Source organism: Scaptodrosophila lebanonensis, unplaced genomic scaffold (genome assembly GCF_003285725.1).
Source record: "Scaptodrosophila lebanonensis strain 11010-0011.00,11010-0021.00 unplaced genomic scaffold, SlebRS2 tig00000098-arrow-pilon, whole genome shotgun sequence".
Lineage (NCBI taxonomy): Eukaryota > Metazoa > Arthropoda > Insecta > Diptera > Drosophilidae > Scaptodrosophila > Scaptodrosophila lebanonensis.
The window spans coordinates 1,738,421-1,756,450 of record NW_022060568.1 but is presented as its reverse complement, the minus strand read 5'-3'; the positions used below and the strand labels follow the sequence as shown (position 1 = coordinate 1,756,450).

The 18,030-nt window shown below is 41.0% G+C and overlaps 5 protein-coding genes across 6 annotated transcripts in view; 3 read left to right on the top strand and 2 right to left on the bottom strand.

Moving 5' to 3' along the window:
• Positions 1-250: 250 nt before the first annotated feature.
• Positions 251-2,518, top strand: LOC115628033 (N-chimaerin). Its single transcript, XM_030523975.1, has 5 exons — positions 251-304; positions 399-500; positions 612-1,757; positions 1,822-1,927; positions 1,983-2,518. The coding sequence occupies exons 2-5, from the start codon at positions 443-445 to the stop codon at positions 2,140-2,142; spliced, it is 1,470 nt and encodes a 489-aa protein (XP_030379835.1). The 5' UTR covers positions 251-304; positions 399-442; the 3' UTR covers positions 2,143-2,518.
• A 1,123-nt stretch (positions 2,519-3,641) lies between these two features.
• Positions 3,642-9,208, bottom strand: LOC115628036. 2 transcript variants are annotated; one of them, XR_003995732.1, is made up of 4 exons: positions 9,190-9,208; positions 4,246-4,941; positions 3,920-4,167; positions 3,642-3,860 (listed from the first exon to the last, which is right to left on the bottom strand). XR_003995732.1 is itself a non-coding variant. In XM_030523981.1 (3 exons), exons 2-3 carry the CDS (start codon positions 4,919-4,921, stop codon positions 4,157-4,159), a joined length of 687 nt encoding a protein of 228 aa, XP_030379841.1. In that variant the 5' UTR covers positions 4,922-4,941; positions 9,190-9,208; the 3' UTR covers positions 3,642-4,156. The 2 variants fall into 2 exon arrangements, 1 of the variants encoding a protein (XP_030379841.1); XM_030523981.1 differs by having other exon boundaries at positions 3,642-4,167.
• LOC115627963 lies at positions 6,000-6,991 on the top strand. Its single transcript, XM_030523857.1, has 2 exons — positions 6,000-6,218; positions 6,286-6,991. Exons 1-2 carry the CDS (start codon positions 6,019-6,021, stop codon positions 6,989-6,991), a joined length of 906 nt encoding a protein of 301 aa, XP_030379717.1. The 5' UTR covers positions 6,000-6,018.
• On the top strand, positions 7,311-9,117 carry LOC115628032. The gene has a single exon (XM_030523974.1). It carries the CDS (start codon positions 7,359-7,361, stop codon positions 8,928-8,930), a length of 1,572 nt encoding a protein of 523 aa, XP_030379834.1. The 5' UTR covers positions 7,311-7,358; the 3' UTR covers positions 8,931-9,117.
• A 3,201-nt stretch (positions 9,209-12,409) lies between the features above and the next one.
• Positions 12,410-18,030, bottom strand: part of LOC115627962 (DNA N6-methyl adenine demethylase) — a 63,721-nt gene continuing 58,100 nt past the window's right edge. Inside the window, exons 5-8 of the mRNA XM_030523856.1 lie at positions 16,376-16,550; positions 14,160-14,850; positions 12,707-12,788; positions 12,410-12,631 (exon numbers count right to left, since the gene is read on the bottom strand). Coding sequence (XP_030379716.1) covers positions 12,410-12,631; positions 12,707-12,788; positions 14,160-14,850; positions 16,376-16,550 — 1,170 coding nt within the window. The remainder of the gene's footprint in view (positions 12,632-12,706; positions 12,789-14,159; positions 14,851-16,375; positions 16,551-18,030) is intronic.

The following is an 18,030-nucleotide window of genomic DNA, read 5'->3' as shown; positions in this document are numbered from 1 at the left end:
TTTCATACAAACCCTCTGTCTATATATAGTTTTTATTATCTATTCTATTTTGCGCCCATCAAATAAAACGCGATAGTTCTATAATTGCAAAGGGAGTATTCATTGAAACAGATAGACGACATTGCGATTTGGTTTCCCGCCATATCAAACTTTTCGTATGAGAAATGGAAAATTTGTTTGTTAGTTGCTAGAATACCCTTTGCCTATCGTTGTAGCCTGTTATCGGTTGCATATGCGCTGCCTATCGAAGTGGAACAGTCATCGCCCACAAATTTTTGTATATATGGTGGGTGCAGCAGCTGAGGTAAACAAACGCAAATATGTTGCACATAGCCATAATTTAAGTATTTTTAAGCCTAAGAGCTAAGTACCGTGCTAAGCTGTATTCCTTAAACTAGCGCTCAGCGTTTCTGCAGCGCTATAACGCAACGGGCACATAGCGATGCGTGCCGCAATCCAAGAACCAAGTTCGCCAGTCCAGAAAGTTTGGAAGCCAGAGCGTAAGTACACACACACACACAAGCACGCACACATATGTATATACATGCATACACTCGCATATATGAACATAGATATGTATATCTGAAGCATATGGTTCGTTTGCTCTTTAGTGTATAAAATACAGTTAGAGGCACCCGCGCCCAAGCCATTGTGTTGCATATGGGCGCTTCCGACTAATACCGACACCAATAACGAAAGCAGTGTCGATGGTGGAGGAGGAGTGCGAACGAAGGACGAAGATGCCTTGGCGGTGAGTCAGTATGGATCGGTATATCATGGCGTGATGGGCCATCTCGAGGCGGAACAGCTGCTGGCCAATGCCTGCGACGGCAGCTATATGTTGCGGCGTAGTCCGAAGGCTCGGGACTATCACACGCTGAGCGTGCGCTTCAATAAGCGGACCAAGCATTTCAAGGTGTTCTATAAGCCTGGCAAGGGACATTATTTGCGCGATCAGGCCAAGCACTATGAGACTGTGCACGATATGGTCGCAGACGGACTTATTACTTTCTATATGCAGCTGCGTGCCGGCCCAATCATACAGCAGATCAATCAACAAACCAAAAACTGTTACCAGCAGAGTCCGTACATGACTCTCAATCGGCGCAAGCTGCGTGCCCTCTCCAATGAGTTGGCTAACGATGTGCCGCCGGACCAGAAACAGTTGGCGCCCAGCGGCGTCACAGCGAATCCACAAGACAATGACATCACACAAGCCCAACAACCGCTCAACGCTGTAGATCCGATGCCTGTGATCTACGAAAAGCCGCACAACTTCAAGGTGCACACATTCAAGGGCCTGAACTGGTGCGAGTTGTGCGCGAACTTCCTGTGGGGCTTTACGGCGCAGGGCGTCAAATGCGATGCCTGCGGATTTGTGGCTCACTCCAAATGCTCGGAGCTGGTGCCGCCCAAATGTATGCCCGACTTGAAGCGCATACGCGGCGTCTTTGGCACCGATCTTACCACAATGGTGCAGCTGCATCAGTGCACCATACCCTTCGTGGTACGTCGCTGTGTCGAGGAGGTGGAGGCGCGTGGCATGCTGCAAGAGGGCATCTATCGGGTCTCGGGCTTTGCCGATGAAATCGATGCCCTCAAGCTGGCGTTGGATCGTGATGGTGAGAAGACTGACATGTCCGAGGCCGCGTACGGCAATGTGACCGTCATAGCCAGCACCCTCAAGCTCTATTTGCGCCTGCTGCCTGTTCCGCTCATCACATTTCAGGCATACCCCAGTTTTATGGCTGCAGCGCGTAAGTGTCCTGTAACATTTGAGATTATGAAATCCTTTCTATATGTTTATGTGCACTTTGTCAGGCAATGTTGGCTTAAACGAGCAGCTGCAGCTGATGGCCGAGGCAGCCAAACGTCTGCCGCCTGCGCATTACAACTGCCTTAAATACATGCTGGAGCATTTGAAGCGGTAAGCCATCCTGGCTACAAATAATCCACATATTAATATAACTCTTGGTCCACAGAGTTGCCTCGCACTATGCCGTCAACAAAATGAACGAGCACAATCTTGCCACTGTATTTGCGCCCACGCTGATTGCCACGCCCCAGCATCTGACGAATCTCACCGAAGAAATTTTCATGTTGTCCACGCTTATAACCAATTGCAAGACAATCTTTGCCTGAGACGGCCAATAACACATTTCTCTGATTTCCATGCCAAAATCACAAGCATCCGTCTCACAAACTGGATTTAGAAAGAGACAGACAAAAAGAAAGGGAGAGGGAGAGCGAAAATCAGCACGAATGAACAAGAGAAAGAATGCTTTGGGGCCAGTTGTCAAACAATTTACGTTCACCAATGATCGATCCATCAGTAAAACCTTAATTAGTTACGAATCAAAAAACTGCCCGGCATACAAAACCTATATATTTATTCTTATTTTGTGTCGCAAACACTTACATATTTTATGTTATACGCCAACCAATTAGTACAGTAAGGGAAAGTGTTTTTATATACAATTTTGTAGTTTGAGAAGGACGCTAATATTAATACAAATAATATTTATAAAATAAATATTTAGCTGAAGCATTCACGTGTAATTCGTAAATGTATGTCGAATTCTTTATTGGAAGACACGCATTTCTTTTTATCGATGTTGTATAAAATTAACGTACGAATTTACATACATTTGGAACAATTTTAGAAAATAATTAATAATAAAGTATTGCATTTACATTTAGATTTTGAACTTGCTATTTATTTTAACATAGAGATTTTATAAATGAAGGTAGTTTGAAGAATTCTAGATCGGTTTTATGATAATACTACAAATTAGATCTATACTTCCATTTATTTTATTGGATACACGTATGTACGCTGGCAAGTTCGGCTTCAAATCATAATGGATTCCAAAGGATCTATAAATGGGATTGTAAACTTATTAGCATTACATCAATACAAATAGCATATATTGCAAAGTCGGTTGAACGTATCATATATACTATATATGTACATACTCGTACACCGAATAATCTCTATTATTTTTTGGGCAACTAAGCATTGGCGTTTTTCTTTCCAGATACCACAATATATTGAGGGTTATATTACCTTTCTTATATTTCTACTTAGATATTTGTTTCTTGAAGAATTGCAAAAACTCTGTTGGCATAGGCAGTTGTTCTACAGCCCAGGTACTCTCTAGAGCCATTGGAGATTAGAGACTTGATTAATATTTTCCAATTCATCAAAACTGGACAAAAATGTACGAGTATTTGTTCGTTGCTTTTTGAACTTCCAGTACTGATTGTATTATATTCTGCGCAGCCGGAAGATTGTATTAACTAGTCCTGCCAAGCCCATTAAAAATATAGGGTATTAAAACTATTATCTATCCTCTATGCTGACATATCCATTTAGAAACGGGGTTAGAAATATCACAATAGCCCAGTAACGTCTCCTTCAAAATAAACTACTTAACAGGTACAATTCGCATGGAAGTTATATATTTAAAATATCATATATAGATATAATTAAAATAAATTGACCAGTATAAATTATTTTTCCATTGATGTTTTGTGTGCAAACCAAACGATACAAACAATTGCTTTCGTAATCTAATCTCGATAGTTTATAGATGGCTGACAGACCTATGTGCATGAAAACATTTAATCATATAGGGCGGTTTAGTGGAGGTCATTATCCTAAGATTGAATTGTTCTTTTATTCATAAGCATCAGTATCAGTTGTGTAACCCCGTGCTTGGTTATTGATAGTGATTATGTTAATTACCCTCTTGGATTCAAAACGATTCCCAATTATGGTAAACAACTTTGAACCGCCATGTGTTGCCATATAACTGAGAGATGTCTTCAGAGACGTCTGTGTTCCCTTGTAGTTGTTCCTGTTTTCGAAGTATGTAGGTATAACTAGAACTGCTCTAAGACGAATGTCACCACTTACCCCATTATGGACGTTTGTTCCATTATCAGGTGGTTGTGTGGTTCTCTAAGAAACGTTGTGTTTCCAGTAGTTAAGATTTTACTGGAATGTGTTGCCGTAAAGCTGAGAGATGTCTTCAGAGACGTATGTGTTCCCTTGTAGTTGTTCCTGTTTTCGAAGCATTATGGACGTTTGTTCCATTATCAGGTTGTTGTGTGATTGTGTAAGAAACATTGTATTTGCTGGCTAGTGTTTCCACTAGTTAAGATCTAAATGGGGGATTGACGGAGTTCGTTTGAGGGAAATTAAAAGAAGAAAAGAAAAACAATGCTATGCTGTATACTTACTGGTATTTCCCAAATTTCCTTGCTTCAATTCCTTAGTCCATTTTAAAATATGGGTCTCCAATTTATTCAACATCTTGTTCACAAACTCCTCTTCTTCTTTGTTGTCCGTAAAGTGCTGTTCAAGGTGGACGGCATCTACGGCTGTCTCGGCTACTTCTAGTGCTACTTCCTTGTCATCGAAGACGTCGCTGTACAGAAGTGCAATATTATCAGCGCTGATCAGAGTGAGGGGATAGGATGGACCAAATACTTCCAATGCCAACTCATAGCCGTAAACATAGCTGCTCAAAGAAAAGTTGCTGTAAATGCTGGCCTCCACACCCTCGGTGAGAGCTGACATGTAGAAGTAGCTGTTTCCGAGTTCCTCATAATATTTTACGTCGGCCGTAATCTCAGTCGAAAGGGGCAGCAGGTGCATCTCCAGCAGGTAAATACAATCAATTAAAAATACCTTGAGTTCTTCCCTCAACTCCAATGTAGTGGGCAACTCCTGTGTATCGACGTATAAACTCACAATGGCGCGTACAATATCGATCCACAGCTCGCGCTCCTCATCGTTCATCTCCTCGTTCATCAGTATTATTTCTCGCAGTTGGAAGAAACCGCCCTGTGGGTTAGATCCGTCAAAGAAATCGACGGCTTTTAAATACAAGTGCTGGCGATGCGCATTGGCCATCTTTTTTCTTTCGAACTATCCTATTTTTTAATGTATATATATAATTAGAACCTGGATAGCCTGCGGATAATTTATGTACAATTTGGAAGACAAATTTTAAATTACGGAACAAAAAGGCCCGCGCCGAGATGAAAGCTTGCGAACAAGTAAATATTTAATTGCGCGGAGTTGGCAGATCTCTGCTCTAGGACCGATCGCACAGGCCGATGAAAGCCTCTATGCACTACAATAGAAAATGAAATGGCACTGCTTTGGTTTTTTTTTTTGTTTTTGGAATTTTCGATATTGATATTTTGAGGGGCAATATATTACTGGAGAAAATATTGATTAAAAAAGATTGTTGTTGAAAATACGAATCTTTTAAACAGACACGGAATTATAAAGGTGATATAGTAGTAGTATCAGCATTCGAGTAGTGTTTTATTTGAAAACTTGCGTATGGAAGAAGAAATTTTAAAGAATACCTGTTCATTAAAAATAAAGATATTTAAAAAAAGGTGCTGATGTGCAAGCTTTATTTTTATCGGATTTCACTTACAATTTGTGATAAGATACCTTAAATTTGGAACGGAGAATGACAAGGGCTTGGGAAAATAAACTTTTTCTTTCTTCGTCTAATGTTATATAAAAAGTAGAATAACAAGATCTTGGAGGATAGCTTTTGGAATGATTCAGGATTCATTTAGAAAACTTGTTTTCCTTTTTTGTCGAGATAATAATACCTATTAACTATCTATGTGACTGCATGGATAAATAAATAAAATAAATAAAATATCTATAAAAATAATCGATCATATATGTATGAAGGAGAGGAAGCTTTGCTATGTTGAGAAAGTCCTCTTCACATGCTTCACATTTTCATGTTATTTGATGGAAAACGTTGCTGCTTTTGAAAACAAAGTATCGAGAAACCATTAAGTTTTAAAATCGTATCGATGGGAAGGAAACAGCTTAAATATCGATACTGCACTTGTCAGTCACTGTAGAGCGCCACATAAAAACTGTCAAAGCTGTAAGTAACTGCGGAAAAGACAAGTTCGGGCGAACTCGACAATTTCAATTAAAAAATTCATTGAAAGCGAAAATCAGGATAGAAAATGTCGTCGCAGTTGAATTTGAAAGATCGTAAGACGAACTTTCCACGCATAAATCTTGTGCGCGAAACCCATAGCATCATGACCTTAAGAAAAAGATTAATGCCGCACATAAATACTTCTCTAGCGCAGATCAAGCAGATGAGTTCGAACGAAAAGTTAAAAATTGGACCTTTGAGGCGCACACTTTATGCCAAATACAAGTGAGTTGGGTTCAGGAATTGTGAAATTCCCCCTTTTGGTGTTTAGTCTAATGCTGGTATTTTGTAGTCCCACAACCAGCAAGATACTTGATATCAATGCTCCTCCATCTGCATCAGACCACCAAGACGAGGGAATGGGGATGATGCTAGCTCGAATCCTAAAGGACGACTCGGGCGTGGGGGGCGAGGCAGTGCCACAGGCTGCCAGCAAGCCCGTCAAGACCGAGGAGGTGGAGGAGGATAAGGTGCTGTGCGAAGAGGACATTCGAACGGCCACTGATCACTGGCAGTTTTTTGGCCAGCAGGTGCAGTTCGAACAGGAAATGCTACTCCAACAGCAGCAACAACAACAGGAGCAGGTGTTTGTGCGCCAGGACGACGGCAGCTATGCGCCCTGCGCCTCTCAGGAGGAGCCGAAGGCACTGAGCGGCCACTACATGCGCGAGATTTCGCTTGAGGATGGTCCACTAGTCCTGCTCTGCAGTGGCGACGGCGTTGTCAACTACAATGCCAATGACAGGATCAGCCTGGACATCAGCGATGCTCCCATGTACGTGGTACACCGGGATGATAGTGTGGTGGCTGGCATGCAGCTGACAGCTGACGGAAATGACGGCGGGGATGGCGAAGAGATTAGGAAAGATGTGGAACTTGGAGAAATTGTGCAAGTCGAGGGGATCATACAGGAAGGACAGCCTCCCTATCTGGTTCAGGCGGTCGATGACGGCGAACTGGCCTTCGACGATCTCATTGAGTACGCGCCCGAGGAGTAATCTTGTTAATACACTGCGTATATTGCCTGTCGCGTATATTGCTGGTTAATTAATTCATAAAATACTTACTACTTACTGAAGAAGATAATACAACAGAACTTATTAATAATAATTTCCAAATCATCTATTTATTGAGAAAATTCTTCGTCGACTCGTTACCCTCAATTGTTGAAAGGAGATTTCAAATTTGACAATTCAGTTGACGTTTGCATTATAAATCGAGTTCAGCTGCATCTTTCGACGTCAAAAGGAAGTATTTTTTCATTTGATATTTCAAATTTAAAACTTTTTGCCGCAAAATTTGTTAAAATTTTCTTTATCCTTTTCCAAAAAATTGTTTAGAAGGGGATATTAAAAAAAAAAAATCATGAATCGCCAGGCCAAGAAGCACTCGCCGCATCAAAAGTCAAAGCCAGAACTGATGCGCAAGCCGGCTGTGGAGGTGAAGCAGAAGCTGACACTGGAAACGAAGGCGAGACCAGTCCAGGAGATGAAACAGAAGAACGTTCAAGAACTCAATCAGAAGGTGTTGCGAGAATTGAAACAAAAGTCAATTCTAGAAATGAAGCAAAGGCCAACTCCAGATGTGATAGTAAAAGAAATAAAGATGGGACCACCACAGAGATCCAGACAGAGGACCACATTGGAAATAAAGCAGACGTCAATGCAGGATCTAAAGCCTAAACAAGGTCCGGAGCGAAAGCCGAAGCAAAGGACAGCACAGCAGTCGAAACGAAAGGTAATGCCAGAGCCTCAATTGAAGGCGGAGATCAAGATAAAGCAGGAGGCGAAACAGAATGTAGTGCCCAGGCAGGAGCAAGCACATAAGGACCTAAAGCAGAAGAAACCATTCCCAAATCTACAGCAGAAGCCAGGAGACAGTCTAATGGAGGAGTTAAAACAAAAGCAAGCAGCTAGGCTGGCACAGCAGTTGCAGCGCAGACAGAGCGAAAAAATTGTGAAGCAGGAGGAGGAGGCAGTGAGGCAAGTAGTGGAAAGGCCAGTGATGCAGCAGGAGAAACCAGTGAAGCAGATGAGAGGGTCAATGAAGCAGGAGGAGGTGTTAGTGAAGCCAAAGCCGAACCAAAAACCCAAAATTTCTCTGCAATCGAAACCGAGTCTAAAACAGCAATTGGCAAGCCCACGGACTAAAAAGCGCACCTTCGTTTTCGGCTCGTTTCGGAAGCGTAAGGAATTGATTGCGATGTTGCCACATGTGGCACGTTTGCGGCACACCTTTCAGCTGTACGATGGGGACGGTTGTGGGCGCATCGATATAAACGATGTGCCAGAATGCTTGCGCGCCATGGGTCTCGATCCCACCGAGTCTATGCTTAATACCAGCCTTGAAGCGATCGACGATCGCATCTCCAAAAATGGACAGGAACGCGTTACCTTTGAGCTCGTCCTTATCGTTTACTGCGCTCTGGCCAATTTAAATGAGCAACAGGATCCCGAGGAAATGTTGAAGGGCTTGCGCGCCTGCGATGGTACTGGCCTGGGTGTACTGCCCTATGCGGAAATGCGACGCATGCTCACCACGATGGGTGAGCGTCTGGACGACAAGGAGGTGGCCATCTTGCTGGATAGCGCCACGGACGCGAAAGGAAATGTAAACTATAAGGCGCTCGTGCGTGCCATGTACAAGAAGGATGGCGACTTAGACAAAAAGCTGCAGCAGGCCCAGATCTATCTGGATGCCCTGGGTCGCAATGCTCTAGACCTGGACATGCAGAGGCGCGACGACTTTATTGAGGAGTTGCGCCACTGGGATGCCGCCAGAACAGGGTTTATTAACTTCAAACACTTGCTCGAGGTGCTCAATCGCAGTGGCGATACCTTCTCACCCCAGGAACTGCACGTCCTCACCAAAGAGATGGTTAACCAGCAGGGCCTGGTCAATTATGGGCTATTTCTGCGGACGATTATGAATGAATGAGATATCTCCTTTACTTATTCATCATATAGTACTTGTATTTGAGCATTCTGAAATTACTGTCTCCAAATAATATTGTTAGTATAAGCTCTGAAAATTATATCGACATGAAATTCTTGCTGAAAAATTAATTTCCCTAATAATACTTAATACTTGTACTAAGATAATAAAATATTTCTGGTATGCGGAATTTTTCTTTTAAAATTATGATATGATATTGATAGGAACAATTTTGAATGATATGATATTCATACATACATACATATGAATGAAAACTCTTTCCTTTTTCATACAGATTAGTGTTAAATTTTGGTTATACTTGTATCCTCTTGGAGCTCGAATGTTCACAATTTTTACAAACGACGAAGAAAATTGAACAAAATTATTTTCTTTTGAAACATTTGTTGTTGTTGAAGCTTAAACATTTGTTTCCTCACCAGCCGCGCCTATCTTCTTATTTATATTTATTAAATTTTCTTCTTCCCCCACTACCACGCTGTTAGGGATTCTTTAAAACTCTGATAATTTTTGGACATTTTTTTGGCATTTTTTTCCGGTTGTTTGTGTGTCCGTCTGGCTTTTGATTATGTTACTTAGGTCTACTCTAAACGAAGTTACAGTCATTAATGTAATCTATGGGTAAGCTCTGTCAGCAGCTGTTGTTGTTGTTGCCAATAAAAAGCCGGCTTTAAAAGCACTTAAAATTTGGGGAAATATCTTTTTCAATGTTTTCATATTAATTCTATATTCTTGTAAAAATAATAATAGAAAATTCACATTAAATTGAAGCTAAAATTGTTTAATTCTACACATATCTTAACGCAGCGAAGAAGAAAAAAACGGCTTATGCTCAATCCTGGAGGTGATTTCGATCGATTTTATTATCGAAAGTCGCTAGTCATTGCTTATATTCACGATTTTAAGTGTTGACAAACATAAGGAAGAAATTATATGGTGAAAAATAAAGTAAAGCTAGAAAAAGGCTAAATACATTTTTTTAAAGATAGAATTCCCGCAACCCGCTATTTTCGAATTTTTCCCGCACTGGCATTTTAAAATAAGCCAGATCTAGCGGGGAAAAGCTAAAATGGCAGCACTGCACGCATAGACACAACCCCGTCGTAAAACTGTATTCAGATACCATTGACGTGAGTTCGATTCCCGAAGGAGAATAGATTAAAATGTAGTTTCTGTTTTCATTACAATTTTGTTTATTGTCTTTTTTTCACATTTGTTTATTTTTTAAAATTAATATACTTTTACATTTTCCATTCTGTTTATTTTTTTTAAATTTACATAATTTATGTACACATGGGTACAAGGTATTTCAAAGTTGGGACACTCGACTCTAGATTTTCCATTTGTATGTATATTGCTTTTTAATAAGTTTAAGCAATCTTCACATTTCACATGCAAATAATAATTAAAAAACTAAAAGTAAGTGTAATAGAATATACTGTTAGAATATTGCGCGAGTTGTTAAACCACAGTTTTTAAAATGCATGTATTCCGTTGCAATCTTTGTTCCAATTTGATAATTATCAATATCAATTATGTATTACAATTTAAAATACAAATTTACAACAATTCCCAAGACGACACAACAGAAAAAATCTGCATTTAATAATTCTTGTACCGAGCGGCGCGGTGTTCGTGCGTAGACAATAGAAGAACAAATTTATATTAGCAGCGTTAAGTTTACGACGGTTTGCGTCTCCACTAATGGCGCCACCTATCGCTCATATTGTGAAATTTTCTTATACTAGTAGTAGAGTAGACCTGGTCTATAGTAAAGCTTTCATCTCCATCAGCGAGTTTTCCATCCGATGTATGCTATACTGCTTGAAATAATACACTCGGTGCTAAATAAAATATTGAGTGTACGGCTCGTGATACGCTTGCTCTGCGTATGGATAAGACGAGTCTACGTACCAAGTTGAGTGTCCCTAGCTGTTATGGTTTCAAGGATATCGGTGTTCATACGAACATGAGAGACCTTTCACCTTTCGGGTACAGGGTATACAAATTGTGATGTCTGTACTCTAATACAAAAGATATCAAAGCATTACTAGACATAGGCTGCCAGGCTGGCGCACAAGATTTGTGCAAAGTGAAGGAGACGTGGAAGACCTTTCAAAACATATATGTATGTACATATATCTTCTTGATCAGCATGACAAAGGAGTCTCTTTAGCCAAGTCTGTGTGTATGTCCGCCCATCCATATGAACAGCTAAATCTCAGATCTCTCTATAAAAGCTAGAGACAGATGCTTTCTATCTTCTCATTCCCCTCCAAAACGTCCTAGGCTCAAATTGTTAAGGAAGTTATAGTAGCTTTAAAAATAATCTCTGCATAAGCTTTGCCAGCAACTGTTGTTGTTGTTGTTGCTGCTTTGACTTAACTCTATACAGCACAAAGCTCTTCCACTTGTTTTCTTTATCCGAAATACTTCTGAACAAAAATTTGATGCTGGCTTTTAATTAAATTAGGAACTCCTCATATTATTAATTATATTATCATAATATTATTGTCTGATCCTGATAACGCTAGAAATGGTCAAATAAATCTACAAAGTGGTAGTGGATGACCGCCTATAGAAAGTAAGTAAGATAGCAGAATTGGTAGTACACCTAATTCTGTTTTTACACGGTCTCTTTTACACGGTTTTGATTTAACATGGTTTGAAAATTAAAAATTTTATATGTGGTTACGCGACTTTTTTCCATTTAGCACGATTCAAAATAACACAAAATAAATAAATAAAAATACACACAGATGACAAACAGCTAGAAACCATTCTGATATGGATCGTTATGCACATTATAAATTATAAGGAACCGATTACCTTTTTTTGCCTATGATCAATGCCTTTTTTTTACCAACCTACCGTGTAAAAACCGAATTAAGTGTAATTTCAAAAAGTGCTGTACATCGCATATTGAGAGACGAATTGGAGCGTTTGCCAACACTGGAACAAAAACAGCGTCTTGAGAATGTATCAATCCAGTGTTTGGCGATATTTCACATAAAGCCGTCGATTCATAACCATCTTATGCATGGATAAGACATGGATTCGTCACTTGTACTAGAAGGGAGGGATCGGCTACAATGAAGGCGTGAATTGCTGAAAGGAAGAATGAAGGAAACACCGTTTGAAGTGCTTGCAAAAAAAGTAATTGGATATTTATTAAAAATATTACATTTTAATTTGTACAGCTAGAATTTTAAAATGATCTTAGCTATACCGTACGAGATTTAAAATAGATAGATCAAATCTTTGCGCTTCACAAAAAAAAAGCTTAAACGTGGATATAAGACAGTAAATGTTTTAGGCCTATCGAAAAAAAAGCTAGCGCTAATATTTACTTACATATGTATGTATGTATGTATTTATACAATCGTGTAATTTATTATTTGAATCATATATGTGTGTGTATGTTCCTGTTATAGGAAAATAGGCATATGTATTGCCTAGAACCGTCAGACGTCCTCGCAGGACGACGTTACGCTGCCCCCACTTGACGTCAGCTCCATTTTGACGAGGTGCGGCGCCGGTGGATGTGCCGACGAGGCTGGTGCGGCTGGTAGCGCCACTTGGGTCCTTCCACTTGCCCCATAAACATCACTTTCTATGCTGTTGTTGTTGTTGATCCGCTCATCTGGTTTGGCAATATCACACTGGGCATGGGCTTGGGCTTGGGCCTGGGCCTGGGCCTGAGCATGGGCGTGGGCGTGCGCATGCGCCTGAGCTTGGGCCTGGGCCGCAAAGCTGCGCACGTGCAGAAAAAGGCCGCCATTGTTGAGCAGACGGGCCTGATGCTCCTGCGCCTTGGCACGGAGACAGGCGATTGAGTTGTTTCTGTTGATGCCAAAGAAAAACTATGTAAAATCTACATATGTATGTATATTTTTAAAACCTATAATTATTTATCTACGCACAAATTGTTTGTAACTGCTATAACAAATAGGTATGTACATACATATATAGAAAGTGTTGTGTTGATTCAAAAAAAAAACGTTTGTCTAAATAAATCATACTGGAACATGTTCTCTGCATTTTACTACAAAAAATGCATCTCATCTATTGAGAAGCCACAGATATTCATATTTATATTTCGGTCCGAAGATTTCCCGAAGATATCGGCTTTGAATTTAAAGAAATAGCACAATTGCTTCCCATCTAAGTTATTTATAATCAAAGCTTGCCAAAAATCACCCCTTTTTGTCTTAAGAATATAATTATATAATTATTTACTTCTGATTACAATGATGTACAATTATTCTCTCATTTCGAATTGCTTGCTTATCTCTCTTCATTCTGCACACGTCTTTAAAATTCTGCTTTATTCCCAGTTTTCCTTCACGATAGTCCAGTATCTTTCTATTTCATTCTATCAATAGCTAGAGCGGATTTGGGCGCATTGGGGCAAAAGGGACCTTCTTGCCAATATTGATGGATAGAACTACCTTTCTGTTTTGTGTACAACCTCCAATTACACTTTTTCGTTCAATGGATACACTGTTAATAATCAGTTGTGTTTCACATCTCTGTAAAAATAAACCAGTTGAGGATGCAACATTTATTTTAAAATCGTAACGTTTCTATCGGGGGCGCCACAGAACTTTGACGATTTCTTTTTTTCGAATATCTCCTTTAAGCCAGCCGTCAGCAACAGCTGACTGACTTTAAAGTAGTCTACCAGACTCGCTGGGGTTGCCAACGCACGAAACTAAACAACTGGCAGCTCCGTACTTGAAATAGAGATCTGGCCAGCTCGGCCTCGACACCTGTCTGTGCCAAATAGATTGAAACACGCGATTTGGGCTCGACCTATCATGCTGATCATATATGTATGTATGTATGTATGTATGTATGTATGTATGTATGTATGTATGTATGTATGTATGTATGTATGTATGTGTGTATGTATGTATGTATGTATGTATGTATGTATGTATGTATGTATGTATGTATGTATGTATGTACGTATGTGTGTATGTATGTATGTATGTATGTATATACATATATGTATGTATATGTATGTACATATGTACCCATAACACTTGGTCGCGCATTCCTTCTTCCTCCCTTGCACCCTTCTACTTGGCAGTGGAGGAAATTAACCAGATTTAAAATCATTAGTGTCAATAAAAGCAAAGAAAAGAAACAAAACATTGTTGAAGATACAATAAGCATCCTGCTTTGGTTGTCTGAACACGCTAGGCTCACCTGAACGCATCCGGATCGTGCTCCATGAGCGCCGCGGCTGCCGCTGCGGCGGACAGGTGATGGGCATGCAGGGCGTGGTGCGGGGGGTGTTGTTGTTGCTGCTGCTGGGCAGCGACCGCTGCTGCCGCCACGGCCGTGTTCATGATCATGTGAAAGTCCTTGCTGGAGGCAGCGGCCCCGGCGCCGGCTGCGTTTGCCGCATCGAGCAGTGGGTGGTAGGAGGGCGTCGCTGAGACTGCGCTGCCCAAATAGGGATGTGGATGCTGTTGCTGCTGCTGGGCGTGCGGCAAGAGCTGGGCATGGTGTGGTTGTTGTTGGGGCAGCTGTGACTGCGGCTGCGGGTGCTGAGGAGACGGCGTGCTCAGCTCAATATGTGGGGAACCCGAGCTGTTTGTCAAGGCGCCCGTGGGCGTGGTGGCGGCTGAGGAGGCGGAGTGTGTGGCGCCTGCGTAGCCGCTGCTGCCGTGCGGCGTCGATGTTGTGGTTGGCGGCGCTGTGGAGGCGGAGGTGGGACAGCTGCTTGGCGCCGGACTGACCACGTTCAGCGATTCCGTAGAGGAGCTGAGGGCGCGAGAATGTGAGCGCAGCTCATCCGAATGCACCGATTTGGAGCCGGCAGAGTCCTCATGATCGCTAACACCGCTGTCGTCCTTCAGGGCGGACTGTGCTTCAATGGACTTGCGATGCATGCCTGAGAGCGAGAATGTCACCAAAATGGACAATTAAACAAAATGAGTAGCAAATAGTGAGTGGAAGGATGGGAAGAGTGTTGTGGAGATTAAAGCTGAAACGCTGACAGTCTTGTGAAGAGCACGGAAGGTGATATAAAACGAGAAGCAATTGGATAAGATGGGGATAAACAAGATAAAAGATTAAAAGAGAGAGGTCACATAAACATTAATAGATCAAGCAAAAATATGTATAAACAAATAAACAAGAGGTAGAGATGGAGGATTGAAAAGTATTTAAAGACAAGGGAATACAACAAAGATGCAAGTGAGAGAAACATTGATGAACATATGTACAAGTATATTAACTGATAAGTATATTAAGACTAATGAGTCATAATCAGAACCTTATCAGATTGCTCAGCTATAGAAAAAACGGAGAAAATGAAATATTAAGTTTCTTATGGCCTTCCCCTTTCCATTATAATAGTGTTAGCTGGTTAACATAATTGGTTAACAAAGCATTCTAAAAACGGGCATAAAAGTGTATGCAGTGTAGGAGCTATGAGAAGCCGCGGTGTCTCTAAGTTCTCACAACTAATTTGACATATTTAATTAGAAATCTTACTCACACTTCCGCTGCCAACTAAGCCGTCGCTAAGCCACTTAAAATTGCCGGGCACGTCATGGGCTACTCGGAAATTAATTTGCGTTACACCCAGAGAATTAAAACGCAGCAGTGGCTGCATTCTAGGCCAGAGACAAGTGCCCGATAAACTGGAGGGGGGGTGGGCAAGGACGAACTGGCAATGCACTACTCGTACTACTGCACAAGGACCAGACTAATCCGAATGAACGGAAAATCGTCAACAGTTCAAGCATGCGGCATGCCCGACATTTGGATGTGTAGTGGATGTGTCGGCGGAACCGAACAATGGAAATAGATAAACGATGAATGCCAAATAAAGCAGCAGCCGGCTCATCAAACACCCCATCCACCCCTTTGTGCATCCCCTTCGGACCAGAGAGGGCCAGGGCCAGGGCCGGGGCCGGGGTCGCGTGTGCATTTTGCATTTATTAAGCGATTATTAACAAATAAATAGTATGCGGAAAGTCAGAACCACCCTTGCTACCCTCAATCCTCACCCCCTAGCTATCTGCCAGGCACTTGTTAACTGCCTTGCCTGCTAATCCGCAAAGTCATTTCGAACGCGCGCCGCAATTGATGAGAACTCTGTCTCTGGTACAAGTATATGCCCGTAGGATTGAGGAAATTTCACGCAACATATGACGACTAGTGGCGTCCAAATATGCTCACAAAATTAAGGTCAGTCGGCCCCTTGGCATATAAGTATGCCATTTTATAATCCGCAAGCTGGCGCCTTAGCACCACTCAGAGCTTTTAATTAAATCGGCAGTTGGCCTATTATTGTGTGGATTGGAGAAATAAATACAAGTATACTACATATTGAATGTGAATGTTTGTGTGTATAGGTTTAGGCATTTAGTTGTCGATATGATTGTTGCATTTACATTTCTGTTCCATACCTAGTAGCCAGGGTGCCACTGCATCGTTGTCCTTGGCCGATTTTAGAATAGTGTCCGGCAGCGGCAACGAGTGACGCACCATGGCGCCATAGAGTCCGTATTCTGCCATGATGGTGCTGCCCCCCCACACCTTCTCGGTTTTGCGCCATTTGGCGCGTCGGTTCTGGAACCACACCTGCAAATACAATATAAATGCAAAATATACTCGTATGTATGTACATGTACAAGTATGTATATAGTTGTGGCGATTTAAATATTTCTGACAGCATCTATACAGATCCATTAGGCAGCAGCATCGAAAACAAATCGAAATATCGATCACAAAAGTAAAACAGTTTTTGAAATAATATACTATATGTACTACATGTTACATCTTATGCGTCTTTCCAAGCAGTCTATATACTTGTAGATCTGTATCGTTGCATCTCTCTAGAAACAGTTATGCGGTAAATTTGTTTAAAAACAAGGAGCAACAGGAATCTCTATTTCTTGCCAGTTCGAGAGCTTGCCGATTGCAAGAAGAATCTTAAGACGGTGGCTGACGGGAATTATAGTGAACACCAAGGCCTATGTATATACGTAATACATGCATATATGTTATTGTTTTTCTTAAAAATAAAACTACTACCAACGATTTGTTGCTTTTCTGCAATATTTGCCTGTTATTCGCCTTTCTGTTATTGTTCTTTAATAAAAACGAAGCAGAGAGCAATCAAAACATTCTATGCTTGAATTAGATTGAAGCAGGAATGGCTAAAGAAAACATTTTATGAAGATACGAACATTGGACCAAAATCGAAGCAAGCCCATGCCTATAACATTTGAATATTATAGTATATTTCATTTCAATACCTTCCACTAGCATTATACTTGTAATTACTGATTCATCTGTGTCTAGAGATTTGCATGGCAGGTAGAAATAAGGGAGAGCAGTTCTACTCGTAGGCACTGTATTGTAGCATCTTCCAAAAGCTTACCGGTCTGAAGCAGTGATTAAAATTATTTGGTATCGAATCAAGATATGGTAGCATTAACTATTGCTTTATTATCGGGTCACCAAGTGGAGCTGGAAAAAAGGCGACAAGCTAATGACGGCGGTAACAAAAATTTACAAATCCAAGTCCCTTTGTTGTTGTCTGAGTGGGAGTAGTAGAGTATTCGTTATTCTGCTAATCTTTAACACAAAATTGCTGTGGAGTGCCTCTAAATTGATTTGTTGGTTTATAAAAGTAAAGTCAGAGGCTTTCGTTTATGGGGATTGCACAAAAGAAGAACGGTGTATTTATTTATTTATTTTTTTTTTTTTTGTAAGAAACTACACATCTTAAAAGGCACATAAGTCTATTTAACCAAACGGAATAAAGTGCAATGAGTGGCACTAAGTCTGTTAAAGAAGGACCTCAAGGGTCCAGCATCTCCATTGACGTCCAGTCTGTGTCTCTGGTCCGAAGGTTCCAATGCAAATTGCAAATTATTTAATGAAAAGCAGTTCAAATTGAAAAAATGTAAATAAAATGTTTTTTAAATGCTAATACAGGGTCTAGTGATGCCCCATTGAGTTGTAAGCACACACCCACACACACTTGAATGCTGACAGACGGGCTTAGATGGACACACACACACACACACACACACACACACGCACACACTCACAT

Excerpts from the sequence above, each read along its gene's own strand:
- LOC115628033 (XM_030523975.1), top strand. The coding sequence starts at position 443 with ATGCGTGCCGCAATCCAAGAACCAAGTTCGCCAGTCCAGAAAGTTTGG. Across the intron at positions 1,758-1,821 it reads CAGTTTTATGGCTGCAGCGC|GCAATGTTGGCTTAAACGAG; the intron begins GTAAGTGTCCTG and ends GCACTTTGTCAG. Across the intron at positions 1,928-1,982 it reads ATGCTGGAGCATTTGAAGCG|AGTTGCCTCGCACTATGCCG; the intron begins GTAAGCCATCCT and ends CTTGGTCCACAG.
- LOC115628036 (XM_030523981.1), bottom strand. The coding sequence starts at position 4,921 with ATGGCCAATGCGCATCGCCAGCACTTGTATTTAAAAGCCGTCGATTTC.
- LOC115627963 (XM_030523857.1), top strand. The coding sequence starts at position 6,019 with ATGTCGTCGCAGTTGAATTTGAAAGATCGTAAGACGAACTTTCCACGC. Across the intron at positions 6,219-6,285 it reads ACACTTTATGCCAAATACAA|TCCCACAACCAGCAAGATAC; the intron begins GTGAGTTGGGTT and ends GGTATTTTGTAG.
- LOC115628032 (XM_030523974.1), top strand. The coding sequence starts at position 7,359 with ATGAATCGCCAGGCCAAGAAGCACTCGCCGCATCAAAAGTCAAAGCCA.